Source organism: Sardina pilchardus, chromosome 6 (genome assembly GCF_963854185.1).
Source record: "Sardina pilchardus chromosome 6, fSarPil1.1, whole genome shotgun sequence".
NCBI classification, from domain to species: Eukaryota; Metazoa; Chordata; class Actinopteri; order Clupeiformes; family Clupeidae; genus Sardina; species Sardina pilchardus.
The window spans coordinates 20,406,076-20,433,147 of NC_084999.1; the positions used below are offsets into that span (position 1 = coordinate 20,406,076).

General features: G+C 41.8%; 5 protein-coding genes across 5 annotated transcripts; 1 reads left to right on the forward strand and 4 right to left on the reverse strand.

Annotated features, from left to right (window-relative positions):
- Positions 1–1,404: 1,404 nt before the first annotated feature.
- LOC134083388 (trypsinogen-like protein 3) lies at positions 1,405–3,787 on the reverse strand. Its single transcript, XM_062539716.1, has 4 exons — positions 3,712–3,787; positions 2,416–2,649; positions 2,162–2,295; positions 1,405–1,751 (listed from the first exon to the last, which is right to left on the reverse strand). The coding sequence occupies exons 1-4, from the start codon at positions 3,785–3,787 to the stop codon at positions 1,491–1,493; spliced, it is 705 nt and encodes a 234-aa protein (XP_062395700.1). The 3' UTR covers positions 1,405–1,490.
- Positions 3,788–4,859: 1,072 nt separating this feature from the next.
- Positions 4,860–7,306, forward strand: LOC134083389 (mannose-binding protein C-like). The gene is made up of 5 exons (XM_062539718.1): positions 4,860–4,871; positions 6,150–6,330; positions 6,514–6,612; positions 6,757–6,831; positions 6,921–7,306. Exons 1-5 carry the CDS (start codon positions 4,860–4,862, stop codon positions 7,304–7,306), a joined length of 753 nt encoding a protein of 250 aa, XP_062395702.1.
- A 3,536-nt stretch (positions 7,307–10,842) lies between these two features.
- LOC134082104 (trypsinogen-like protein 3) lies at positions 10,843–12,984 on the reverse strand. Its single transcript, XM_062537750.1, has 5 exons — positions 12,921–12,984; positions 12,314–12,437; positions 11,912–12,174; positions 11,480–11,616; positions 10,843–11,284 (listed from the first exon to the last, which is right to left on the reverse strand). The coding sequence occupies exons 1-5, from the start codon at positions 12,958–12,960 to the stop codon at positions 11,042–11,044; spliced, it is 807 nt and encodes a 268-aa protein (XP_062393734.1). The 5' UTR covers positions 12,961–12,984; the 3' UTR covers positions 10,843–11,041.
- Positions 12,985–15,734: 2,750 nt separating this feature from the next.
- Positions 15,735–18,469, reverse strand: LOC134082105 (skin secretory protein xP2-like). Its single transcript, XM_062537752.1, has 4 exons — positions 18,460–18,469; positions 17,834–17,894; positions 16,154–16,550; positions 15,735–15,822 (listed from the first exon to the last, which is right to left on the reverse strand). The coding sequence occupies exons 2-4, from the start codon at positions 17,880–17,882 to the stop codon at positions 15,735–15,737; spliced, it is 534 nt and encodes a 177-aa protein (XP_062393736.1). The 5' UTR covers positions 17,883–17,894; positions 18,460–18,469.
- A 5,939-nt stretch (positions 18,470–24,408) lies between these two features.
- Positions 24,409–26,595, reverse strand: LOC134082106 (small ribosomal subunit protein bS16-like). The gene is made up of 4 exons (XM_062537753.1): positions 26,536–26,595; positions 26,045–26,105; positions 25,211–25,568; positions 24,409–24,867 (listed from the first exon to the last, which is right to left on the reverse strand). Exons 2-4 carry the CDS (start codon positions 26,091–26,093, stop codon positions 24,780–24,782), a joined length of 495 nt encoding a protein of 164 aa, XP_062393737.1. The 5' UTR covers positions 26,094–26,105; positions 26,536–26,595; the 3' UTR covers positions 24,409–24,779.
- Positions 26,596–27,072: the final 477 nt, after the last annotated feature.

Consider the following 27,072-nt stretch of genomic DNA (forward strand, 5'->3'; position numbering starts at 1 on the left):
CAGCTATCATGTGGCTCAAGAGTCTGTTATATTGTTACATAACAAATAGTTCCAGCAAATGTATGAATCAAAGAGAACAGTGGCATTGTTCCCCCGGATGCAATATCCAAATATAAAAGATAAGATAATGTTACAGATATCACAGCAAACAGGTAAAACAATTGAGCGAATAAGAAAGTCAGGACCAGTACAAAAGGTATCGTGTTTAAGGTTGATATGAGTCATTGAACATTCACATTTCAGTTCCATCTTACAGTGCCAACTGCTTATCAGAACCAAAGAAACACCATTAATCAAAGTAAAACACATTTTGAAAAAATTAACTTCTAGCAGAAAATGTGAGGAAAAGTTAATAACCTTGCTATTTCTAACTTTAAGGTGCTGATTATTAACATTCTGTTCTCTAAACATAATTTTACATTTTAGCCCTGCTCGTGCTCACATAATAGCAGTCCAGGCTTCTGTAGGACACTACAGGTGAAAACGGTAACATTTTAACATGACGTGTCAAAATATTTGTAATCAGAACAAATAGGAAAGTCTTTCCCTCAAATATGCCGCTATAGGCCTAACTTTTTCACAGAATCTCTCCAAGCCTAAGGGTCAATGATCAAGTTTGGAGAGTTGCAGTCTACTATATGCTGTATTCAAGAATGAATGGCTTATTGATGATCGCATTTCCAAAGAGAGATAAGAGGGACTTACAGTATGCTGTAAGATTATCATCCCTCTGTGTCATTTCCTCCAGAACCCGTCTATTTTCAGTGCATTCTAAATGTAAATGACTAGACATGTTGTTTACAAAAACATAAAACAGCCTTCATGTTATTGCATTAGCATGCTATCCACATCAGTGATCCATTTAATCAAACACCTCTCTCTAATGAATCTCTCAGACACAGTTGGCGGATGCAAGTTTATTTTATTTCACACCAGTCACCAAAGCAGATTCACAAAATTGCATTGGAATGAACAAAGAATATACTGCAAAAAAGAATAATAAAAGAAGCTGGAATGCTGTTAGGCTACCAAACCAGTAAAGGGTTCCAGTGCTCAGGTCCTGGTTGTTTGGGTGAGGTTGATCTAATTGGAGCTGCAGCAGTTGAAGTGGGCACAGGTCCTACTCTCCTACTGATTTCCATGAACTTAAATGTATCAAAATGACACACAGTGCGCATAATACACATTGTGTTTCATGGGAGTCAACCCCATGTTTTTGGCATTGTTACTCAGCAAGCTTCAGCGGTGTGTGTAGCACTCTGATTCAACACACCCACTCATCTGGTCTCTGTATAGTGGTGGTTGTTGTTTCAGTTCAAGCTGTAATGTTTCTGAAGCAGAAGTCATTTATTCCCATTTGAAACTTAAGATTTACATTTTCTATCTTCTATCGAAATTCTACTAATCAGTCGGCTAAGTTGTATTTTCTTGGTATGACAGCCATGGCTTTGGTGCTGTCAGCACCGTGCCCCTCTAGTTTTCACACTGGTTTAAGATAAATCGTCAAAAGGCCATGCGGCGCTTATCAGTATAGTTGAGGTTGAAGCTGTGGTTGGAGTCATGGGTAGACTTGTGATTTGCGGCCCCACAGTTGGAGTGTTGGTGCTCATGATTGCGTCGATCCAGCTCCTGTACTGGCAGATGGGGGAGAAGGTGTCTGGCTTCCCTGTGGAGCATCCCTCAGATAAGAATACAAAACCTTTCACTCCCTGCAGCACGCCTCCACACTCCAAAACACTACTGTCGTCTCTCTGAGGAAGAAAGAACGAAAGAACGAAAGAAAGAAAGAAAGAAAGAAAGAAGGAAATAAGGAAAGACAGAGAGAGAGAAAGAAAAACAAATAGGTAAACAAGTTTGGTTGGTCTGACAACTGATTAATGCAGTCACTTGGTTTGTTTTTATAATAGCAATAGGCTACATAGACACATTTATCTTCCAACATAAGTGAGACTCACTCGGTCTTTGGTATTATTTGCCCTCAATGGTGTCTTCCAGGCAGCGCTGCCTTCAAGGCACTACTCCCCTCAGTTTAGGGGTAGGATGAGGGTTGAGGGGGTTAGGGTTAGGAAAGGTAGTGCCTTTTAGGCTGTGCTGCCTGGAAGGTGCCGCTGGGGGCAAAAAAACACCATTGAGCAACTCACTCACACACTCTCTCACTCACCAGACAGTTGCATTCTGTGGTGTGCTGGGGTCCAGTGCAGACCAGATTGCCCGTCCAGTACCCGTGTGCCTGCCTACAGGCAGATTCACTGAGAACTTCCCGGACCAGACACTGTTGCTTTCTCGACCCGGTCCCTGCAGTGGTGATCGAAATACAGAGTATGGAAACGAGAATGGCATGAATAGAAAAGCACCACAGAGAACTTTCTTAGGAGTTATCACAAGAACACTTTTAAAAAGGTTTCATCAGCTCACCTGGGTCACTGGGTCCCCAGCCAGACACCACACACCGCTCCCCAGGCTGTGGGCATCGAGTGGGCAGAGCTATGGGCTGGACCTGGGGGGTGAAGCGCGCCGACCAGGCCAACCTCACCAGCTCCAGGTCAGTTACGGGACTCCTCTTGTGACGGGTGGTGTATTTGCTGCGGTTAATCCATTCGCCCACTGAGATCCTCTGCTCTGGGTCCGACTGTCCAGTCAGGTCATCCACTCCGAGTCAAGCGACCAGTTGCTCAGAACTGTGGACACGACAAAGGAGGTGGAGGAACACAGCAACAAGTCAGAACAGAAATATAGAGAAAGAGAGCGACCAGTTGCTGGGTGCTGTGTGGACATGACAGTCAGAAACCCCAAACAGAATACCTCCTCTGCTATAGCCCTTCTGACAACCTCACACACCTGATACACACTCACCACACTCTCTTCCCTCCTCTACCTTCCTCCTCTCCACATCCCACTCTTCCCTCCTCCTCCTCTCCACATCCCTCTCTTCCCTCCTCTACCTTCCTCCTCTCCACATCCCTCTCTTCCCTCCTCTATCTTCCTCCTCTCCACATCCCACTCTTCCCTCCTCTATACCTTCCTCCTCTCCACATCCCTCTCTTCCCTCCTCTCCACATCCCACTCTTCCCTCCTCTACCTTCCTCCTCTCCACATCCCACTCTTCCCTCCTCCTCTCCACATCCCTCTCTTCCCTCCTCTACCTTCCTCCTCTCCACATCCCTGTCTTCCCTCCTCCTCACCACACTATCTTCCCTCCTCTACCTTCCTCCTCTCCACATCCCTCTCTTCCCTCCTCTACCACCTCTTCTACCGCTTCTCCTCCACCATACTTGACTAGTTCTTCATATATATGTAAGCACTCCTATCCTCTAGTGCTAGTATTGACATACAGTACGCATTCCCTAGCTAGTCTCCTTTGCACTGTAGCTTAAATGTATATTTAATAAATATTAAATATTCATTTTAATTGCTGTAGCTGTAGCTCTTTAGCTCTTTTTTATTATTATTAAACTGCTTAAATCTCAATGGTTTAAATGTAATTCTATTCTATAAGCTGCTTTGCATAAACGTATCTGCCAAATGAATAAATGTAAATGTAAATACAGATGATCAGCCAGTGTCCAGTCCAGGAAGACCATACTACTATACTGAGAAAGAATACAAAATGTCTGCTTTTGCTTTGATCGTCTTCCCTGTTTGTCACTTACATGCCCCTGTAGTAGGCTTTGGTCAGCACCCACCACTCATTGAGGAGGACCCCGGTCTGACCATTGGAGAGGGAGACGAGCCACGGTCTGGCGAACGGGCTGCAGTCCGTGCCCACACTCACCCCTGTGGAAATCATAACAAACTACTGTGTTAGCGTAGTCACCTCTTCTAAAAAGTCTAGTTCTAAATCTCAGTGTAATACACAATGTTAAATGTTCTGACCCTTGGCTGTGGAAAAAAGTAATTGCTTGATTCAGGGATAAATGCACAGGCCTTGTAATGCAGCCCACTTTTCTCTGACCATAAAGGACTAAACAGAGAGATTCAAGTTCCAACACATCCAAGGTTCATTACACGCTGGGAATAATTCATGTGTCCAAGCCAAAATGGCAGATTAACAACTCCTGCAAGACAGTCTCATTGAACAACATATTTGTTGTCCCCTGGCCGCAACCTCTCACTGATAAGTAAAGATATTTCACAGTGTCATCATCTTACCCACACAACTCAAAGTCGCTACCAGTAGCAACAGGAGCTTCATGTTTGGATGCCTTGGTTTTGGATCTCTCTACGGCTGGCTTTTATACTGTATGTGGCCGGGAGTTTATGTACACAAGAAGAGATTAGAGGTACATTGTTTCCTGACATTTCTTCTTAGTCGTCGCAATTTCTCAGAAGTGTCATTAATAGGAAAACATTACAAATGCAACCTTAATCAAACTTCACACCCTTATGTGAATTTGGATGTCATACAATGTGCACTCCAATAACAAATAGGCTACGTGCACGAAGGGCTCTCTATGGGCTTGTTTGTTTCCGGTAGAACCAGGTGTGCTTGAACCTACTGCTATATTGTTAGTGTAGGGTGTTGCATTTAGTGAATCAGCACGTTACAACAAAGAAGGATTTATGGCTTTGTTAAAATTGCTATTATTGTGCAAACAAAGATGTTTAGTGTCGGTGTGCAGATGTAAGGAGCCGAATAGCCTATAACGGAAGATGCCGTAACCACATAGTTACAGTAACACTCCACCAGAAATAAATGAGCTACTGGAAAGGCCGTTCGTGCCACGTAGCCTGTTGGGTTTGAAATGTTGATTTTCTTTTATTGATACAGTTATAGAAATTTGGTTAACACTTTAGTTTGGGGTGTCGCTGTTACAGTGTACCTACCTAATTAGGTACAGTGGTACAACCTGTGTAACAACATGTACTATCAGGTACTATCATTACTTGCATTATATTTGTGGGTACCTACATATAGTTGTTACATTGTAATACTGAGTGCTTTACAAAACTTTGCCAATTTGCCTACATTTTTCATCAGAAGCAAAGGGCTGACCTGAGACCTGCTGGATGGGGTAAATCTGGTCATGAAAGATTTGATATACAAACCATTCTTAGCTCCAGTCAAGGGGTCATTGTCTTCAGTGTACATGTAACAGCTGTGCTGCTACAACCTTGTTACGGGTTTATGTCACTGTGTCAAAGAGTAATGAGTGTGTCAGTTGATAAATGTAACAGCTGCACTGCTACACCTTTGTTACTCTTTGATACTGTGGAATAAACCTGTTAAATGTACCAGTTAATTACTTGCATGCACATATGACATGTATGTTGTGTCTTTGATGTCTTGGAACATGTCTTGGTACACACTTATTACTCTTTGATACAGTGACATAAATGCAAATTGGCAAAGTTTTGTAAAAGCACTCAGTATTACAATGTAACAACTATATGTAGGTACCCACAAATACATAATGCAAGAACAATGATAGTACCTAATAGTACATGTTGTTACACAGGTTGTACCACTGTACCTAATTAGGTAGGTACACTGTAACAGCGACACCCTAAACTAAAGTGTTACCGAAATTTGCAATGCAGGTAATTGTGTAATGTCATATGAATGTTATATGCGCCTGCGCATGCGTGCAATTTTACCAGAAATCTGCTATTGGCTGATAGATTTTCACATTTTCAAATTTTAATTTCCACCCCTGGTGTGCACACACACACACACACACACACACACACACACACACACACACATACACACACACACACACACACACACACACACACACACACACACACACACACACACACACACACACACACACACACACACACACACACACACACACACACACACACATTCTGAATGGGGAGGGGAACCTGTGAGGGCTATTGCACATTTCCCAAGAGCTCTTACATGTATTGCCAACTTATTTTATCTTGCCATTAGAAGGGCAGTCAGATAACATGTCGGAATTGTTGTAAACCAACCGCATCAAAAACATAACCTCTTTGTAGAGTTGATAGCACACAGTCAGTTATAACAAGTGCCATCATTATGTAAAAGACATAAAAGTTCTTATCACAAGGATCTGTAGGCCTATAAATACCCGAATCTCTCGATCACTTCAGATTGTAAGTCAAGAGCTGGTGAAAGCATGGCATCCCCACTCTGTGTCTTTGTGCTGTTGCTGCTGCAGATTCAGCTGCTCATCGTGGGAGAAGCTCAATCCCTTTTGGAGCCTCCAGCCCTCAGCTGCCCTGCCCTCGCTGGCATACCTGGCACCCCAGGGCACAACGGCCTTCCTGGCAGAGACGGAAGAGATGGGAAAGATGGCAGAGCGGGAGCGCCTGGACCCAAGGGGGACAAAGGAGATCCTGGTGTGTGTGTGTGTGTGTGTGTGTGTGTGTGTGTGTGTGTGTGTGTGTGTGTGTGTGTGTGTGTGTGTGTGTGTATGTATGTGTGTGTATGTGTGTGTGCATGTGTCTGCATATGTTTTTTTTTCTCCAGGTACCTTCCTATGTGGAGTATAATCCACAAACACATGCTTCTCCTCTTTACAGGCGTGGCAACAGATCAAGGCCCTCCAGGAGAAATGGGTCCAGCTGGTCCAGTGGGCCCACCTGGCCTAAAGGGGGACAGAGGGGATCCAGGAACACCTGGTAAAGCAGGGGAATGGTGGACACTTGTAGAGAAAAACAGCAGAGATCAACTTACAATATCAAAGTGGTTCAAGGTAAAGGGGCGGACATGATTAGTGAATTAACTGATTTTTTACATTTATACAATTTGTCTTGTGAATTCAGGGACATTGGCCAATGACAGCTTGCTCATATCAGAGATTCAGGCTCTCAGAGGACGACTGTCTCTACTAGAAAAAGGTGAGCTGGCAAAGTATTGTTTAAAACACTGTATAAAATGTCATGTAGTGCAATGTATGCTGATGGCACATATATTTCATCTATTAAAGCCTCAGGTTACCGCACCTTCCGAAAGGTTGGGCTGAAGTATTATGTGACTGATGGACTTGTAGCCACTTTTGATGAGGGCGTGAAGTTCTGCTCAGATGCTGGAGCCACACTTGTGCTCCCAAGAACAGAAGGGGAAAACCAAGCGCTGACAAAGGTGTTTGCAGTTTATCCGTCCTCTCAGCCATTCATTGGAGCAACAGACAGGAAGCACGAGGGACATTTTTTCGATTTACATGACAGACCGTTAGCTTTCACTAAGTGGGGCAGTGGTGAGCCGAGTAATAGCGGTGGCAATGAAGATTGTATTGCAATTTATTTGCCGGGCACGTGGCATGATTTCAACTGTGACACTAATCATTTAATCATCTGTGAAATGACAAACTGAAATGACAAACTTGTGTGAAATATTGCAAAAGAAAATGCCTCTCATAAAAATGAAATAATGTCCAATCATGGCAAAAGCATCCAAATAATGTTAATAGTCAGCTGTTTCTCAAATTCAAAATGGAAACATTCATCGACATGTTATACTTCCATCCTTCATATTGGACAAAGGTGGACAACCCCAGCTTCAGAAAGTCCTTCCATGTATGCCCTACGCTTTTGCACAAAGGTGATACTAGATAGATAGATACTTGATTGATCACCAAGGGGAAATTCAAGGTCCCAGCAGCTTAAGACACCACACACATGAACAGAGAGAGAGAGAACGTCAGTGCTTTTACATCTGTAACACTAGCTTTGGCAACATTGTGAAAACAGTCATGCTAATAAAGCACCATTGAATTGAATTGAATTGAATTGAATTGAATTGAATTGAATTGAATTGAATTGAATTGAGAAAGCCTGCCTGATTGAATCCACTGAGTGATTGCTTATGTCGCGAGGTCCCCAGTGGTGAATAGCTGACACCTCACCGTTTTCCCCAGCAGTGTTGCTCCTCCTGGAGCCTACTGTGAATCCCTTGCTGGAAGACAGCAGTAATGCCTAATGGTGTTGTAGCTGTAGCAATTCTAAGTCTGATTTATTGATCTGTTTTAATAATAGGCTAAACTATTGTATTTGACTATTTATTCCCACAGCTGCTTCCAGACTATTCTTTATTCCTAAATGAATACAGTAAATGGTATAACGAAAATTCCCGCCTCTGGTCTACTTATGCCCTCTTCATGCAATTGAAGTGGTATTCTGTAGGTTCAGAGATTACGCTACTACAGACCAAACACCTTTCATGCCATTAACAGTAAAGCACGATGGCCTCAGCTCAGCCCTATAAGCTCTGCATACATACAGCACTGAACCAATATGAAAAATGTCACTTCATTTGAACCTCATCTTCTGGGGACACTTGGTCAAATGACTTGAGCACTGGAATCCCTCCCCACCTGATTAGGCCTGATTTCATTGCCCTGAGATGTAGTCTTTGATAAGACATGCAAGTTTAAGCTAAATGAAATGGGTGAAATATATGAAATAGGTGTTGGGAAGTTCCATTTAAATTCCATTCATCACAATGAATTTGAAGCCACCATTTAAGGGTAAAAGGACTGCATTGTTTTGCTTTAATCCATGTGTAAAGACACCATTTTTGAGGGGCTACTACAGGGCACACTAACAAGGAAACATGTCAACCACTTACAGGAAGAGCAACAGAAATGATGTGAAGATAAGCTGCATGCTATCTTATCTCATAATCACAGACTGGCATAAATAGAGAGGGAAGGCCAGCATGTTTATCAAAATGAATCAATGCCAGAGAAACAAGGACAATGAAAGCAGTCACTTATGATCGAAACGTTTTTTTTTCCTTCTTTTTTTTAAATCACTAATTTTTTAACTCTGCCTCCTGATCTACAAGTTTATATTGGACACAACAGTGGCCCTCAAGCACTCTCTCTACTCCGAAACGGCTATAGATCAAATTAATCGCTTGCACTGTAAAGCATGATGGCCTCAGCCCTTCCCACTCATACAGATTACAGCACTGAACCAGTATAGAAAATGTCACCTCATTTGAACCGCATCTTCTGGGAACACTTGGTCAAACGACTTTACAGTAATCTCTTCCGACAGATTTTTCTATCACTGCCCTGAGCTAGAATGATCCTAAAGACTATGCTATTTAGATTATTCAGTCGTAAATACATACTGTAGTCTTTCTCAAAACGGTACTGATTGGCATCATGTTGGTCCCAAATGAATACTATACTTGTTATCATCTAAAATAGACCTAAGGTTTTTCTCAGACTGGGCATTCCCTTTACGAATACACTCAGTTGGAGGTAACTGGGATGGGAAGTAAGTATGTTTTTGATGAATAGGTCATTTCCTGGGTAATTTCCTGTGCTACTGTGCACACCAGGACAGTTGGAGAAACAAATAGGAATCCTATCTTGCACTATTAGCATAGCAAAAGTGCAACTAAATCTATGGATCCTGTCCCTTGATTAGTATCTGCTCCAAACTGTTATGGGGTACCCCTCAGCCTTCCAAAGATTCTTCAGAAAGTCAGACACTCTGCCTTTGCACAAAGGTGATATCGCGATAGATTATACCTGGCTGAATAGTTGAGAGCTGTGCTGATTAGTAAATTATCTGATTATTAAACATGTCGTTGGACTCTCCGAAGCTGGGTTTTCCACCTCTGATATCAGTAGATTTACTGTATTTTCTTCTTTATCTTTTACTTGTGTTTGTTATCTCACAGATTTAGATGATATTACTGTCACGATCTGGCCCAGGATCTTTAGATCCTGGCCATGTGTTACTTGTGTTCTGTAGTATTTGTGTTTTGCCATGCTTTCACATGTTTCCTTTTGTGCTTTAATTTACTTCCTGTGTCATGTAACATGTGGTCCTTTGTTTACCCTTGTCTTGTGCCCTTGTCTCCACCCCTCACCTGAGCCTTGTTCCCTAATTATTGCTTTGTCCATTACCACCTGTGCCTTGTTAGTCTTGTTAAGTTCTGTGCATTTAAACTCTGTCTTGTGTTCTCGTCTTTGCTGAATTATTTCGTCTGTATGCCTGTCTAGTCAAATGCTCTGAAGCGTTCCTGATTTCTCTAGTTTGGTCAAGTTAGTATTTTGTCAAGTCAGTCCGGCTCCTCTAAGTTAAGTATTTTCAAGTATCCAGGATCTATGATCTGATGTCTGCATGTGCTCTTTTGGATTTTGTCAAGAAGTGATTTGGATTTTGGAACCGGTAGTTTTTGCCTTGCCTCCGTTTTTCCTTGATGCCAAGACTGGACTGTTTTCTGTCCACGGAGTTTGCCTACTGCTTTGACCTGTTGCCTGATTAAATTATCAAACCTTATATCCAACTCATCTCTGTGCCTGCTTTTGGGTCCTACTTTTATATTCCGGCCTTACGGGTCGTGACAATTACTATGTATTACATTATATTGTTACATGTTTTATGAATAATAAGCAAACATTACAGTGCAGTGAACATGAACAACATAGTTAATTATCTGAAATGACACAGAGAAAAGTGTGACAGTGACAGGGACAGTGACATGCTTTTCCAAAGCTTGTCTAAAATCATACAAATTCAAAATAATAATCAAAATAAAATAATTAATTTGTGTCATGGTAAAAACATCAAAATAATGTCAACTAATTGAAAGAAAAATGGGATCATTCATGAGGATTTATGAATTAGTTAATTTTTCAATTTTACATATCAGAACCTTTAATGTGTTTTATGTTCTATTTCATATTCATGTTATGTTGGACTTTAGGAGGCATGTCACCCTTGCTCATTGTGACTGTTGAGTAGCGCCATCTAGTGAATGTGTGTGGCAACATCCTGTGACACAAAGGTTCAAACTTACACATGCCAAATTCAGTCAAAGCATGATTGTCTGATGTGGTCTACTGTATATCTCATGATGGAATATTTGATCATGACAGGAGCACGGAACAAAGAGAATGAAGGGACTTTTTAATAATTCACAATGAACATGTTCTGAAAGGCAAAAAAGGTTTCTGAAGTAAAATCATGTATTCATTCCCATTACATTTGAAATTCAAGATTTACATTTTAAATTTGTATTGATTTTTATCCAAATCCCATGACTTTAGTGTTGCTTAAACCACGCTCTTCTAGTGTACACACTGATTTAAGATACAAAATGATCAAAAGGCCACATCCATGTGGTCATCATTGGAGTCGTGGGTGGAGTTGTGGTTTGCGGCCCCACAGTTGGAGTCATGGTGCTCATGGTTCTGTCGATCCAGCTCCTGTACCGGCAGATGCTGGAAAAGGTGTCTGGCTTCCCTGTGGAGCATCCCTCAGATATGAATACAAAGCCTTTCACTCCCTGCAGCACGCCTCCACACTGCAAAACACTACTGTCGTCTCTCTGAGGAAGAAAGAACAAAAGGACGAAAGAAAGATAAAAAAAAAACATGGGACGGAGAAATAAAATGCAAAGAATAGGTTCCATAAAACTAGAATTTGACTGAGTTAACTTGCAGCAACAAAGTAGGGTAATGTAATCACTTAGAGCCATTTTGCAATGGTGATGTATGGACACACACTGCACACACTCACTCACCAAACAGTTGCCTTGTGCGTTGTGCTGGGGCTTAGTACAAAACACATTGCTCGTCCAGTACATTGGGTTCAGATGCATACAGACAGAATCACTGAGAACTTGCTGAACCAGACACTGTTGCTTTCTGCTTCCCGTCCCTGCAGTGGTTACAAAAACAGACATAAGGAGGAAATGAGAGTCTGTTTGAATGTCCTTGTGTAATTGCAGTGTCTGTTTGAATGTCCATGTAATATGACTAGTGTCTGTTTGAATGTGCAATTGCAATGATGTCCATGTGCAATTGCTGTGTCTGTTTGAATGTCTATGTGCAATTGCAAGAGCACTTTGAACATTTTGAGCCCTCCACCATACCCGATCCTTGTAGATGGCACAACAGTATGGATGAAATGTTAGAGAGAGAGAAACAGAGATGTTCCCTGTTTTCAAACTCACCTGAGCCACTGGATCCCCAGCCAGACACCACACACTGCTCCCCAGGCTGTGGGCATCGAGTGGGCAGAGCTATGGGCTGGACCTGGGGGGTGAAGCGTGCCGGCTTAGCCAACCTCACCAGCGCCAGGTCATTTACGGGACTCCTCTTGCGGCGGCGGCGGTAGGGGCTGTGGTTAATCCACATAGCCACAGAGACCTTCTGCTCTGTGTCCGACTGTCCAGTCAGGTCATCTACCCCGAGCCTAGCGACCAGATGCTGGGACCTGTGTGGACATGATGATCAGAATCAGAGCATCCACTAGTCCAGTCCAGGAAGTGACCAGCATACCGAGAATGACGCCAAAGGGCCCGTTTTTTGCTTTGATTGCCTTCTCTGTGCAGCCTGTGGCTTATTGCACTTACCCGCCATCGTAGGAGAATTTGGTCAGCACCCACCACTCATTGAGGAGGACCCCGGTCTGACCATTGGAGAGGGAGACGAGCCACGGTCTGGCGAACGGGCTGCAGTCCGTGCCCACACTCACCCCTGTAGATGGTTCGTTATTAACTTTATTTTTTTTTACTTTTTTTTTTTTTTTACTTATCTATCAAAGTCTGCCACATACTGTAGATACAGTTACTTTATTTTTTTATATTCGACAGAGAAACAATGACAAGGGCTTAATTTTAATGATAGGTAGTCACAAAGTCCGAAGTCTAACTTCAAGTGCCTGTAAGTTTTTGCACCCTTATACCTGATATAAATTGCAAAATCACCTTAAATTACACATACCAACAATGACAATTTAAAATGAGGATAAAGGACGAGTACAAAATGTGCATGTGTTGTCACTGAGCCCTGCTAATGATCCTGAGATGATTTTAAAATGCCAAACTGTCCTTTTCTGTTCTATGTCTGTGTTTTCACTGTATATTTTCATATGAACTGTTAAGCTTTGGCCAGGTCTCTCCCAATGGGATTATTCCTGGTTAAATTAAGGTTAAAAAAAAGAAAAAAGTTTCATCTTACCCACACAACCCAAAGCAGCCGCCAGCAACAAGAGCCTCATGTTGGTTCTTCAAGTACGCGCGGTCTGAGTTTGGATCCCTCTGATGGTGGCTTTTATAGCTGAGAGTAACTGCACCTCAGCGAGATCATTGCGCAATGTGTGCCCTATCCTTCCTGGACCAGTTCCTGTAAGTTGATATTCCTTATTGCATGGAATTTCTTGAATGTGTTAATAGTTGCATGTTAATTATTAGCCAAATAACAAATATGGACAGAGGTCTCCACACCCTATGTCAATTTGTCTGCTGGAACACATGACATATTATTATAATATATTATAATTGGAGTGGAAAAACAAAGTTTAAGATGTTCTCTTGGGAAGTCCACTTGCTCCATAACAAAGTGGTGACGATGAAACATGTTGAAATGTCTCAGTGAGTATCAATAACCCGTTCATGTTTATTCAAGTGGCCTTTTGTTGTGTTTCTCAGTTTAAACCAAACCTATATTCTCATCTGGCCAGTGCACCAACTGTGCTCTCCTTCATGTTGTACAGTATGTGGCATCATCTTGCAATTGGGATGGTCAGTGATCCACACTAGGATCAGAGTTATGACAGCGGTAGGGTAATCTTTAACTCCCATCATGTTCTATATACTGAAATTCCAGGCCCATTCACACAGTGTGCTTTCCTGGTTGCACAACCATTTGAATAGAAAAAGTAGAGGCTCTTAAAAGCAAACTACTCCACTGTCCAACCGGATGAAGGAGAAATAAAGTAAATTGACATAAAGATGAAGAAGATAAAGGCAAACAGACAAGGTGTTCAGTGTACTTTCTACATGTGTCATAATAGTTGTTGATTAAAAAAACAGTCAGACAGCTGAATCAAAGAAGGGCTGTTGTGTTTTTATTCATTTATTTATTCATGCAGTTTTATTTATTTATTTATTTAAAGAGCTGTGTCTCCCACATGATGTGTCTTACATGCTCTCACTCGTTCTATGAGATAAGAAGCTAAAGCATGACAATGAATGTACTTTTCATGAGCGTATTACCACACAGATTGTATTCAACAAATTCTAGTATTGCACACTTCAGTTCCACACGTTCAAGGTGTGCAAATATTTATCACATAATTGTATCCTTTTGTTTACTTGCTTAATGGCTGTGACATCTGAGACAATATTAACAAGAGTGTGTTTGATCTATACCTTACCATTGCCTCAGAAAACAAATATTTGAGCAGGCTTTTATTTTACTTTTTTCCATGAACTCATTAAAATCCCCCTTGCCCCCCCTTTCTAGGTTGCAGGCTGTGCTAGTATAGGGTTGTTTCAATGTATAATCCATGCATTATATTGTATAACTAGAAAAGCACTAAGTGCAGACCTCCTTCTGCATTGTTTTTCCTAGGTTGTCATACATTTTAAACTAAACTATTCAGATCGCCACCACATGGCCATACCATGCCATTACACCACTAAGCTATATACACAAACGCCCCCAGAATCCCAACGGAATTATGGATCACTCCCAAAATGTAATAATTTCTTCCTTGGGTCATGTCCGACCTTCCCTGAAAATTTCATCGAAATCCATCCATCACTTTTTTAGTTATCTTGCTAACGAACAGACAGACAGACAGACAAACAAACAGACAGACAGGCAGACAAACGCAGATCTGATCTGATATGAACATTTCAAAGCAACACCATGGAGGATTTGATATATGCTTTCCGGTGTCAATAGGCAATCCCTTTTAGCGGTAAGACGGTAGGCCTGTACAGTCAGTGTCATACAAGTGGTAACAAAGCAAATTATGGTTATGGCTATTTGGAGACACCTTTGTCCAAAGCGAAGTATCCCATTTCTATAAGAGTCTTATGAAAGATACATCAGACAAAACCTTTCATATTGACAGTGTTATGACGTTTTTAAAGGACAATTTAATTTATTGAATGAAAAAAGCTATTGAACCCTACCTGGCCCTATGTGAAAAAGTAATTGCCCTCTTAGTTTCTAAATTAATCAACGAAATGTAATTGACAGTTGGGTTCAACATCACCAGACACACCCAGGTATGATTACTGCCAACTCTGTTGAATCTAAACATCATTACACAGCACACGATGCTGCAATCTGAAGAAATTCAAGAACAGATAGAACAGAAAAAGTTACAAAGCCATTTCTAAGGCTCTGGGATTCCAATGAACCATAGTAAGAGCCATTATCTATGTGTAAATGGAGAAATCTTGAAACAGTGGTGAACCTTTCCAGGAGAGGCCAGCCAACCCTAATTCCTCCAACAGTGCATCGACAACTCATCCAGGAGATTATGCGCCTGTCTAGGTGTTAGACACGCTACAGAAGAGTTGAGGTTGAAAAGCTCCAAAAAAGCGGACGAACGAAATATCGGTCAAATTGACACAGTGTGAAACAAGTAAAAGTCTTTTCAAACCAACATGATTTTTATTGCATGATAGTTCACATGAGTATATGGCATGGAATAACTTGTTTAAATCACTTCCACAGAACTGATGTGCTTAAACCACATTCATATGATGGATTCATGTAAATATCAATACAACTGAGTCATTGAATTGTATGAGAAGCTGGTTAGCTGTGAGTTTCCTGTTGCAGTGAGAAACTGAGTGGCACGGTTGAGATCTTGTTGATTGGTGCCAACACATTGGTCCTCAACTAGAGTTTGGATGATGTCACCTAAGCCATGCTAGCTAGCTAGCTTGCAACATCAGAGATGGTCTGTCCTGAGTTTGGACTGAGCCTTGGGAGTCAGTATATTGAAGGTCGTATATTGAAGGTCTGTGATATTTACTGGGACCCGATCATGTGGTACAGTTGGTCCTGCATGACCCCAGCGTAGGTCTTCACAGTTGAGCTGGTGTCTACGTACAGGTTCCTGTATGGGGGGGTGGAGAGGAAATGAATTAAATCAAATGCTTTGGATTTTTTTAAACTCTTGGGTATAATGTGAGATTTATTCCTATGGAACAGCACACTGTCAGAAACTGTGTTCAGGTGTCATCTCTATCCCTCGTTCGATGTACAGTCCACATGTACAGTATACTGACACCGAACATGTAGGCTACTGGATTGTACTGGATTGAAGTAAATTGATATTGAAGTGTATTTTTTTATGACGTACAGTATGTACAGTAGTATGACGCATTGGTTATGTGTGCTTAGCGAAGTGAAAGGTTTGTTATGTAATTTGTTGCATTTGGACTTACTTGGCTTTCTCCTCCAGTTTCAAGCCCTTGATATCCTCCAGGTATCCAGAGGCGGTGTTGAGGGTCTGGTCGTAGTAGGATCTGAGGGTGTTCATCACTCTGGTTGCGGTGCCCTCCTCCTCAGCTGGAGCGGGTGCGCTGTGTTCTTCTGCATGTGGGGCCTCCTCCACTGGGGCGGGTGCCTCAGCTTGTGCAGGTGTTTCCTCAGCCAGAGCGGGTGCAGCTTCTTCCTCAGCGGGTGCAGGTTCTTCCTCAGCCGGAGCGGGTGCAGCCTCCTCTTCAGCTGGGGCGGGCACATCTACCTCCTCAGCTGGTGCGGCCACAGCCTCCTCCTCGACTGGGGCGGGCACATCTCCCTCCTCCTCAGCCTGCCTGACCACGCGGCTACTCTCTGCACCTGTAGGGGGCAGCAGACACAAGGTGAGCAGGAATGCAGACAGAGGCTGTGTCTCAATCATAAGTACACACACTGGGCAGCGTGCAATATTAACATATCAATATATGTACATGAAATTGAGGTTTATCTATAAGCAGATGCCAACTGATGACTAATTCAATTATATATCGTAATTTCCCAACTATTAGCCTCGGCTTATACATCGATTTTGCTCAATTTCTTCAGCTATTTGGTTAACCCTTTCATGCACGCATTATGAAAAAAAGTGTCTAGATTTTTTTAGTATTGATTTTATTACTATATATGAGCCCAATATTGAAAATCAGTTGGAATTTTTAAAAAAAATATGCTTTTATATAGAAGTTATGTTATTGTCCACGTATGTGGACAGTGCGCAACAAAGGGGTAAAAAAGAATAAAATGTAATGACAGAAAATGTGGAAACTATGGCCCTCTACTTCCTCCATACTACCCACCCAGCCCTCTACTACCCCCATACTACCCACCCACCTCTCTACTACCTCCATACTACCCGCCCAACCCCTCTACTACCCCCATTATTGCTCACCAACCCTCACCCAACCCTCTACTACCCCCATATTACCCACCTCTACTACCACCACTACCCAACCACCCCTCTACTACATCCCTACTACCCACCCCTCTACTACTAATCCACCCACCCCTCTAGTACTCTCATACCCACCCCTCTACTACTCACCCACCCCTCTACTACCCCCATATTACCATACCACCTTGGCATTACCACATGTAATTAGGTCATTATTTATAAATATGTTTACCAAATGTTTGCTTCTTTGTAATTTAAAGCAATTAAAAGGAGCATTCAGCATATGGCCTATGCATTCAGCATATGGCCATTACTGTCACTCATGTTGAATTGATGATGTCATCAAGCAGTCAATAGTCCAAATATAAGATGATACATATTGTTAATATATTGCCAAGGACCTACTAAAACTGCCCTGAAGTGGATTGGTGTATATCAACATGATACATAAGTAGAAAACAGAGTTAAAGTTACTGTCCACGCATGTGGACGTTGCGCATGAAAGGGTTAATATAGGGGAGAAATTAATATGGTATTAATATGGTTTTATTTCTCTGAACTTGCATTAAAATATTGTCCTGTGACTTACACACTCTGTGGCTAATACACAGGGAATCACTGTAGTGAATTTCAAAGGAAGTAATCGATTTCAGTATTAGAATGGGAATTTTGTCCTGGTGATTTTTGGGATGGGATGGACATCTGCACCTACCGATGGCAAGAAGTGCAATGAGCACGGCACAAACCAGGAGCTTCCTCATGATGACAACAATCTGTGGCACAAGACATTTTACTCAATGAGACAACAGTGAGAGTAATAGCACAGACAGACTACGGATTTTAAAACAGACACAGATTTTCTGGTTTTGGCACACACAAACATAGCAGAAAGGTATCATGAAGTGTGCTCCTCTGAAAGGAGGTTATAAATACAAACCCAGCAGTTTTGCGAATGTGATATCACAGTTTTGGTTGTGAATTGCAGCTGTAATTAGTTTTTCCCTTCAGCTGAAATAACAGTAAATCTGCGCTTCTTTGCTTTTATGACACAATTAGCCTACATACTTAATAGACCAGGTGTGGTGATATGTCCATCTCAGGCACTATTCACTGCTACTGTAGGCTATGTAATCCAATCATGGCTATTTATTTTCACACAGTCACTTGCATTTAATCACTGATTGAAACCTAAACCAATTCTGAAATGGAGATAGTCAGTGTGCACTGCAGATCAATACAAATCACTGAGAATTCCCTTACAGAATGTAGACAATACCTTTTGTTTTAACAATGACTAAAAGATCTAGAGTGTAATAGCATGAAGTGGTCAGCACTTACGGTCTCTCCTTTGCAGCTTATGCGTCCTTAGTAGCCTGAGGCAGGTAGAGTGGTGCACATCTCTGGCTGGCCTCGGACAGTATTTATACAAACACAAGGTGTTGACTTGTCACTTCTGATGCCAAAGTGCACTCCACGTGGTGATAGCCATAACTCAGAGACCACGACTCACAGACACAACACCTAGTAAGGAGCACCAAGGGTGTTTTACATCCTTGCGTCACTGGTTGATTTAATCAAACATCTTACCACTCCCTTTACCTGTTCCCAGGTGTTACTGTATTTATTCATTCAGACAGTGTAGAGATACATTTTCATCTGTAGCCTCTGTTTGTTTGCTGGGAATCAAGGCCCTAAGTTTGGTGTTGTTAGAATTAGTCTGCAGGTAGTCCAAGAAAAGCACAATGTGTTTAACAGTCAGATCTCTGTCTGTCTTTGTTTGGTTTAAATTGCATTGAGCTCAATGCGAATGAAACCAGCTAAACAGACAATGCCAGTGGGTCTTTACTCTGTATTAAGCAGTAATAAATGTCTGTCGCTGTATATACTGTAGAAAAGTTTACCTTCATCCACTTGTTATAGTGGTCAATCACTGTAGCTACTTGTGTTTGCTGAATGATTTCGGACACCCACACTGTGGAAAAATAGGCTAACTGAAATAAAACCATGCCAATCTCTTGGTATGGTGAAGGGTACAGTATGTGTTGATGTGGGGTTATTTAAATTCCAAAGACCATGAGGACTTTATCAGGGTGCATAGTGTCCTGGAAACATGAAATAACTGGCATTTAAGAAATAAAACAAATAAAAATATGCTAGCATATGGGAGTTTTAACACATAGGGTTAACATAGACATTCCAATACTTATGCATTTTAAGGAAAACACCTATTTATTTACAATACATGATTCATTCACAAAGAAAATTGATGTCCTTAAAGATTGAATATTTCCTGTTTTTTTCATTAAGATCAATTTCCAAAGGAAGATTTTATATTGTACATTTTAGCATGTGTTCCAATACTTATGGAGAGGACTTAATCTAGGTATTATTTAGGACCTCTCTTGAGGAATCAGTGTTTAAAAACAATGCATCCAGCATTTGCTTTAGAAAATGTGGCATGGTGGGGGATCATACTGTACCCACATATTCCGGGACTGTTCCGTTATGACACACAGGAGAGACATTAAAGAGGAATTGGACAAAATGTTCAGGATGTATCTCTCTTGACCCTTTACTTTTCTTACTGGAGAACATGTTACATACAGTGCTGTTGGGTACCAAGGTATGGTTACTGGCAACTCTATTGAATCTGAACATCACTTACAGTAAATAGAACCTGTCTGTCAATTTGAAGTTGCCTAAAAGGTCTCAAAAAGCAGCACATGGTGCTGCAATCTGAAGTAACTCAAAAACAGAAAACAGAAATAGAAAAGTAATTTCTAAGGCTCTGGGACTCCAATTAACCATGGTGAGAGCACAAGGCCTGAAGTCCAAGCCCACGTCAAGGCCATGCCAGACTCTCACTCTCGCACAAGACTACATCTAAAGAACGGCAGGCTTTGCTTGTCTTAGTTAAGATGAATGTTCATGATTCCACAAGAAGTAAGAGACTGGGCAAAATGGCCAAAATGGGCAATCAGACCAACGATCCGGGTGTGCCTGGTGGGCAAGACAGTTTGTGATTGGACCCAGCAAACGTGGACAGGAAGCAGGGGAGATAGGTGTAGGTTTCCAGCCTGACAGTTTTTGCCCATTGCACACACACTAAAATCAAATGCTTACACTAAAGCCTCAATACTTAAATGTCATGTATTATAGCTTAAACACAGCATTCTCTGCTTTGCACATTGTTTGCAAAAAGTGAAATCTCCTGTTGTCATTGAGAAAACACTTCTATTCAAAATGCAAGTACATCTGGTAATTGGTAACACACATTGGGACACACATACCTGAAAACACTTACCGAGAAAACAGAACTCCAATCAGTCTTAGGCTTAGCACTACAAATAGACTTCAGATAAGATATTGTGTACTGTACCTGTTCAAGTGTGTACTTTTACATTGAGTACCCCTGTACAGCTCTATATTGCCCCTTTACTCCCCATGCCTAAAACCTATCTAAGAATTATTTTCAGTGGGCCAATGGAAAGTATATGACCACCAACCCACATACTGTACCTGCATGCCTCTTTTGCAAGCAATAAAAGGGGCATGCAGGACATTGAGGTGGGGTCAGTACAAGGGGATATTTTTCCCGCTGCCAGAGAGGACATCAGGAGGAGGAGAACTTGTGGCCAGATCAGAAGGAAGGATCCATAAAGCCCCAACCCCACCTCCGCCACACACACACACACACACACACATGCACGCACAAGAAAAAATTACACTGTACGTTTTTTTTTTTCAATAGCAGTTTCCCCAGTAATTGCTTTTTTTTTTTAACTTTTGTTTTATTGGTACGTTTTTTATTTGTTTAGAGTGTATGTACCTAATTTTATCCGTCATTACCAATTTGCTAATAATGGTGAAGAACTACTCATAGTGAGATGTATTTTGCAATATCTTCATTACAGTATAATTACAGTAATACATCATTCAGTAATTTGTCATGTTTTGCATGGATGTGCACTGGTGCGTGTTCCTGTGGATGAAAGAACCTGGGTGCATTGTCCACCCACCTACATCACTGTTGATCGTGCGTTCTTGAAACTAGATGTACCGTAAAGCGGTACAAATATGACTGCCGCTCAGTCCTGCAAATTCTCTCCGCAAAAATAAATCATGCTTGTCAATTTGTTTCCATCTCCTACTCCATCCCCTGCTGCAACTTTTATGCATGTAAATCAGTGTGTGCATGTGTGATCTTGCTTTTGTGTACAGTATCTGTGCTTCTTTGTCTGTGACTTTTCACTTGTGCGTGTGTGTTGGGGGTAATGGGAGTTGTGTGTGTGTGCATGTCTGCTTGCCTGCATTTGTGTGTGTGTTCTATGTGTCTGTGTGTGTGCATGTTTGTGTGTGTGTTTGTGCATGCGTGCATGTATGTGTTTATGTGTGTGTACGTGCAGGTGCGTGTGTGTACGCCTGCCTGTCTGTGTATGTATGTGTGAGTGTGGGTGTGTGTGCATGTATTTTTATATGTGTTTGTGCATGAGTGTGCACTGCAGTGTACAGTCACAAAATGTACACATACAGTATATTCATGGTCCCCCATGAACCAAATTACACAAAACTTACATTCAGAGGGTGTCATAATGATCCTACACTTCCAATTGCATGCAGTTTTGACCATGTCAGGTCAGAGATACCTGCAAGTACAACACCTAATTTTTGCTTTTTCATGTTTAGGTGGTGCTATACATGAAATGAGATATGGGATGAGCTGACATGCCCCCTTAAAGGAACACACCGTTACAGTTCATATTACAGTTTTTCCTCAATTGTTTACTCACAATTTTTGGTACTTGAGACACAATGGCCATAATATGTAACTCATGCACCAACCTCTTGAGTAAGAGGAGGAGGATGCAGGGAGATGAGGAAGGCCAAAAACCATAATCTCTGATGAGATCCGAGCCACTAGAACATTGCAGTGTTGCACATCATTACAGTATTGGTTCAGGAGGTTGGTGCATGAGTTTGTTACATACAGTATTATGGCCATTGTGTCTCAAGTACCAGAAAGTGTGAACAATTGAGAAAAACTGTAACTGTCTATAAGATGAGTTGATGCGTGCACTCAATGGCTTTGACGCGCGACTCTAATAGCTCTTAGCTAGCCCAGTTCATTCATTAGGATCCAAATAGAGATGAAGTTAAGTGATCAAACACCTCCACATTCTCCCTATTACAGTTTTTTCACAATTGCTTGAACACCTTTTTCAGAACACTTTACCTTTTTCTCAAAACTGTGAACACAAAACTCATTTCTACCGCTACATTCTTGGAACCCTTGAATCTTGCAAAACTGAACAATCACCTCAAAACTCTTTTAACTTTGCTCAAAACTAACTAATGGTCTCAAATCATTCACAGGCAAAATTAGACTCCTGCAGGATAGTGATAAGACAATACACCAAACAATGGAAGACACAGTTTTCAGGGCTGGGTGTATGGATTCAGGAGAAATGTTTATTCTTTCTAATTAAAACATTTAAATATCACAATGAAAATAAAGAATGACACATAGAAATATTCTTTATATGAATAAATAAATTGATAGTTTTGTAAGTGAACAGGAAGACAGGCCGATTTTGTACAGAATATGATTTGTAATGTGAAGCCACAGACTCTGATTGTAAGTATGCAATACTGTAATATTGTACTATTATATTGTGTCTAAATTTACACTTACTTGGACATACTCAGCTCTTCCACTCTGCGCTCAAAGGGTAGTAAGTGTGCAGTAGCCTAACAGAGTATGATCAGTGATTATAATGGACATTTATACGATTCCTATCCTGTAGTCTGACTCTTTGGATTATTGAAGCCACAGAGAAACTGCTGATGTTGGGTTGGACGTGAAGTCCTGCTTGCTTCTCTCATTGGCATTCCATGAACCAGAACATGGTCTTCTTGAATTTCCCCTTCAATAAAGTATCTATCTATCTATCTGGTCAATGATTGTTGCCCGAATTTCACTATAGCATTGCAACTCTTGGGACTCTTAGTCTTTCTCTTCATCCTCTTCCTCCTACCTGCACCCTCATCTTCCTTGTACCCAACCTCTACTGTAACACACACTTGTTGTCCCCTGCGTCTCTCAACTCTGACTGACTTACATTGGTTGCCACATCATTAGACATAAGTATGTATTATCAATTTTGAGAGGTATAGTGTTCAAATTGAGACAACTGTGCTTTAATTGTGTTCAACTTCCGCCTTGGTTATCAATATAATTAAGAAGTGCATCAGAATGCATAATGTGTTTAGAGTTTTGCAAAAAGATTTAATGAGTTTGGTAACATGTGTGAAAGTGGGTTAAAGTAGCCTAGTCTAGCCTATGGTTTTGCCAGAAAAGGGAATAATTCAACAAATGTGTTCAGGCATTTGAAAATTTGATTCAGAGGATGGGGTTTAGAATTGGAGCAACTGAGAAGAACTGTACTGTACTGATGCACTTGGGAGCACTTCGACTCGGCGGAGTAATATCCTCCTCACTCCAAAGTGGAAATGAAAATCCAAGAGTGATGATATTACTGCACCGAAGTGCTCCCTATTCCGCCATACATTACAGTCATCCTTCTTAACCGCTTCTAACTTCAACTCTGTTTGGATCCTATTGAACTGGGCTAGCTAAGTGCTAAAAAAGTAGCGCCGTGCACCAGAGCCATTGAGTGCACGCATTGAAACGTGAGAGGCATGTACTGTACTGTATCAACTCGTCTTAGTTAAGACCAATATACGAAAAAAGGTGATCCTCCTAGGCCCTACGGTTCTTGAGATATTCACCGAAAAAATGTGTCCACCCTACCCACCCATTTCGGGGGGTCCACGGCTGGAGGGCGATGGATCAAAACCAAAAACAGTGCATGCTATCCATATGGGGCTTACATGCCCACCAAGTTTTGTGCACCAAGTTTAGGTCTCTCAGTCTCTCGGGAATCCTTGACAGAAATTTTCTGCGGACAAAAAAGAAATCTGACTAAACCGTTTCGCTGCACGGCGGTCATATTAGGCCTATAAACAACTCTCCTCTAATGTCTGACCAGTGACCAAGTTTCCCTTGGTCAGTGGCGAAATGCGTTTTAGGTAGTGTACGATAGTGATTTTTAGATCATTAGATAATGTGCCAGACCCCTCCTTAGGTCGTTTATTGTCACACCAAGGTCTTGGCGCCTTGCTCAATAAAACAGAAGTGCATGGCGAAAAACTCGTCCATAGGAGTACGCTTTGGGTCGACTTTGCGTCACAACTGCTGGAGTGACACAAATTGAAACAGAAAGAGCATTTTCAAACCAACATGATTCTTTATTGCATGACAGTACACATGAACATATGGCATGGAATAACTTGTAGAAATAATTTCCACAGAACTGATGTGCTTAAACCACATTCATATGATGGATTCATGTAAATATCAATACATGTGAGTCATTGAATTGTACGTGTAGCTGGTTAGCTGCGAGTTTCCTGTTGCAGTGAGACTCTGAGTGGCACGGTTGAGATCTTGTTGATGGGTGTGCCAACACATTGGTCCTCTAGAGTTAGGATGATGTCAGCTAAGCCATGCTAGCTAGCTTGCAACATCAGAGATGGTCTGTCCTGAGTTTGGACTGACCCTTGGGAGTCAGTATATTGAATATGAAGGTCTGGGATATTTACTGGGACCCGATCATGTGGTACAGCTGGTCCTGCATGACTCCAGCGTAGGTCTTCACAGCTGAGCTAGTGTCCACGTACAGGTTCCTGTGGGGGGGGGGGGGGGGGGGGGGGGGGGGGGGGGGTAGAGGATATGAATGAAATAAAATGTTTTGGATTTTTTTAAACTGTTAGGTATAATGTGAGATTTATTCCTATGGAACACCACACTGTCAGAAACTGTGTTCAGGTGTCTCTATCCCTCGTTCCAAATTCGAATGTGTTTGTATGTCTACAAAACCACATGTACAGTAAAGTATATTGACACTGAACATGTACTAGATTGTACTGGATTGAAGTAGATTGACATTGAAGTGTGTTTTATGTAATATGACGTATTGGTTACGAAGGGAAAGGTTTGTTATGTATAATTTGTTGCATTTGGACTTACTTGGCTTTCTCCTCCAGTTTCAAGCCCTTGATATCCTCCAGGTATCCAGAGGCGGTGTTGAGGGTCTGGTCGTAGTAGGATCTGAGGGTGTTCATCACTCTGGTTGCGGTGCCATCCTCCTCAGCTGGAGCGGGTGCGCTGTGTTCTTCTGCGTGTGGGGCCTCCTCCACTGGAGCAGGTGCAGCTTCTTCCTCAGCGGGTGCAGGTTCTTCCTCAGCCGGAGCGGGTGCAGCCTCCTCTTCAGCTGGGGCGGGCACATCTACCTCCTCAGCTGGTGCGGCCACAGCCTCCTCCTCGACTGGGGCGGGCACATCTCCCTCCTCCTCAGCCTGCCTGACCACGCGGCTACTCTCTGCACCTGTAGGGGGCAGCAGCAGACACAAGGTGAGCAGGAATGCAGACAAAGTCTTTGGTTGTGTTTGTCTTCAGATAGCCGCTTACAGAACTGGCTTAAAGCAATACATGCTGGGCTCTATGCAAATCCAGCATGCATTGCTATGAGCCAGTGCTGTAAGCCACTGTGTGATTCCAAACACAACGTCTTCTTTCTCAAACATTGCTCTTTATTCACACTATTTCTTACAGGCTAGCTCAATTCCAACAGACCTCACACATGTGGTTCATCATAAAGGCTCTTATACAATTAGTTGTAAATATTAACATGTCAATGTAGCCTATTTACATGAAATTGGGGTTTATCTATAAACATCTGCCAACTGATGACTAATTCAATTAAACAACACCATTTCCCAACTATTAGCTACGGCTTGTACATTGTTAGAATGGGAAATTTGTCCTGGTGATTTTTGGGATGGGATGGACATCTGCACCTACCGATGGCAAGAAGTGCAATGAGCACGGCACAAACCAGGAGCTTCCTCATGATGACAACAGTCTGTGGCACAAGACATTTTACTCAATGAGACAACAGTGAGAGTAATAGCACAGACAGACACAGATTTTGGCACACACAAACATAGCAGAAAGGTATCACAAATTGTACACGATAGGATTATACTCCTCTGAAAGGAGGTTACATACAAACCCAGCAGTTTTGGGAATGTGATATGGTTTTGCATTGCAGTTATAACTAGTTTTTCCCTTCACCTGTGATAGCAGTAACTGTGCGCTTCTTTGTTTTTATGACACAATACTTAATAGACCAGGTGTTGTGATGTGTCCGAGCTCAGAAACTAGTCACTGCTACTGTATAGTATATATTCTTTTTTTGATCCCGTGAGGGAATTTGTTTTTTTTTGCATATACTTTTGTTTTAACAATGACTAAAAGATTGAGTGTAATAGCATGAAGTGGTCAGCACTTACGGTCTCTCCTTTGCAGCTTATGCGTCCTTAGTAGCCTGAGGCAGGTAGAGTGGTGCACATCTCTGGCTGGCCTCGGACAGTATTTATACAAACACAAGGTGTTGACTTGTCACTTCTGATGCCAAAGTGCACTCCACGTGGTGATAGCCATAATTTAGAGACCACGACTCACAGACACAACACCTAGTAAGGAGCACCAAGGGTGTTTTACATCCTTGCGTCACTGGTTGATTTAATCAAACATCTTACCACTCCCTTTACCTGTTCCCAGGTGTTACTGTATTTATTCATTCAGACAGTGTAGATATACATTTTCATCTGTAGCTATGTTTATTTGCTAGGAATCAAGGCCCTAAGTTTGGAATTGTTAGAATGAGTCTAAAAAGGAATAGGGGTTGAATGAATAAAAAGCAAACAAATTAAAGTGCCTGCTACAGTTAATAAGTAGCATGTGATCAGTTGTGTCTTACAGTTCCTACAGTACGTACAGCATCATTTATTGCAGTCGGCACAACAGTGCATTTCTCTAAACAATTA

Coding starts and splice junctions, on each gene's coding strand:
- LOC134083388 (XM_062539716.1), bottom strand. CDS start 3,787: ATGATTTCCACAGGGGTGAGTGTGGGCACGGACTGCAGCCCGTTCGCC. Junction 2,650..3,711: donor GCTCGTCTCCCTCTCCAATG/GTCAGACCGGGG, acceptor CTTGACTCGGAG/TGGATGACCTGACTGGACAG. Junction 2,296..2,415: donor CTGGGGACCCAGTGACCCAG/GTGAGCTGATGA, acceptor TCACCACTGCAG/GGACCGGGTCGAGAAAGCAA.
- LOC134083389 (XM_062539718.1), top strand. Junction 6,331..6,513: donor GGGGGACAAAGGAGATCCTG/GTGTGTGTGTGT, acceptor TCCTCTTTACAG/GCGTGGCAACAGATCAAGGC. Junction 6,832..6,920: donor ACTGTCTCTACTAGAAAAAG/GTGAGCTGGCAA, acceptor CATCTATTAAAG/CCTCAGGTTACCGCACCTTC.
- LOC134082104 (XM_062537750.1), bottom strand. CDS start 12,960: ATGAGGCTCTTGTTGCTGGCGGCTGCTTTGGGTTGTGTGG. Junction 12,438..12,920: donor GGCTGCTTTGGGTTGTGTGG/GTAAGATGAAAC, acceptor AACCATCTACAG/GGGTGAGTGTGGGCACGGAC. Junction 11,617..11,911: donor CTGGGGATCCAGTGGCTCAG/GTGAGTTTGAAA, acceptor TAACCACTGCAG/GGACGGGAAGCAGAAAGCAA.
- LOC134082105 (XM_062537752.1), bottom strand. CDS start 17,882: ATGAGGAAGCTCCTGGTTTGTGCCGTGCTCATTGCACTTCTTGCCATC. Junction 16,551..17,833: donor CATTGCACTTCTTGCCATCG/GTAGGTGCAGAT, acceptor TGCCCCCTACAG/GTGCAGAGAGTAGCCGCGTG. Junction 15,823..16,153: donor AAACTGGAGGAGAAAGCCAA/GTAAGTCCAAAT, acceptor CCCCCCATACAG/GAACCTGTACGTAGACACCA.
- LOC134082106 (XM_062537753.1), bottom strand. CDS start 26,093: ATGAGGAAGCTCCTGGTTTGTGCCGTGCTCATTGCACTTCTTGCCATC. Junction 25,569..26,044: donor CATTGCACTTCTTGCCATCG/GTAGGTGCAGAT, acceptor TGCCCCCTACAG/GTGCAGAGAGTAGCCGCGTG. Junction 24,868..25,210: donor AAACTGGAGGAGAAAGCCAA/GTAAGTCCAAAT, acceptor CCCCCCCCACAG/GAACCTGTACGTGGACACTA.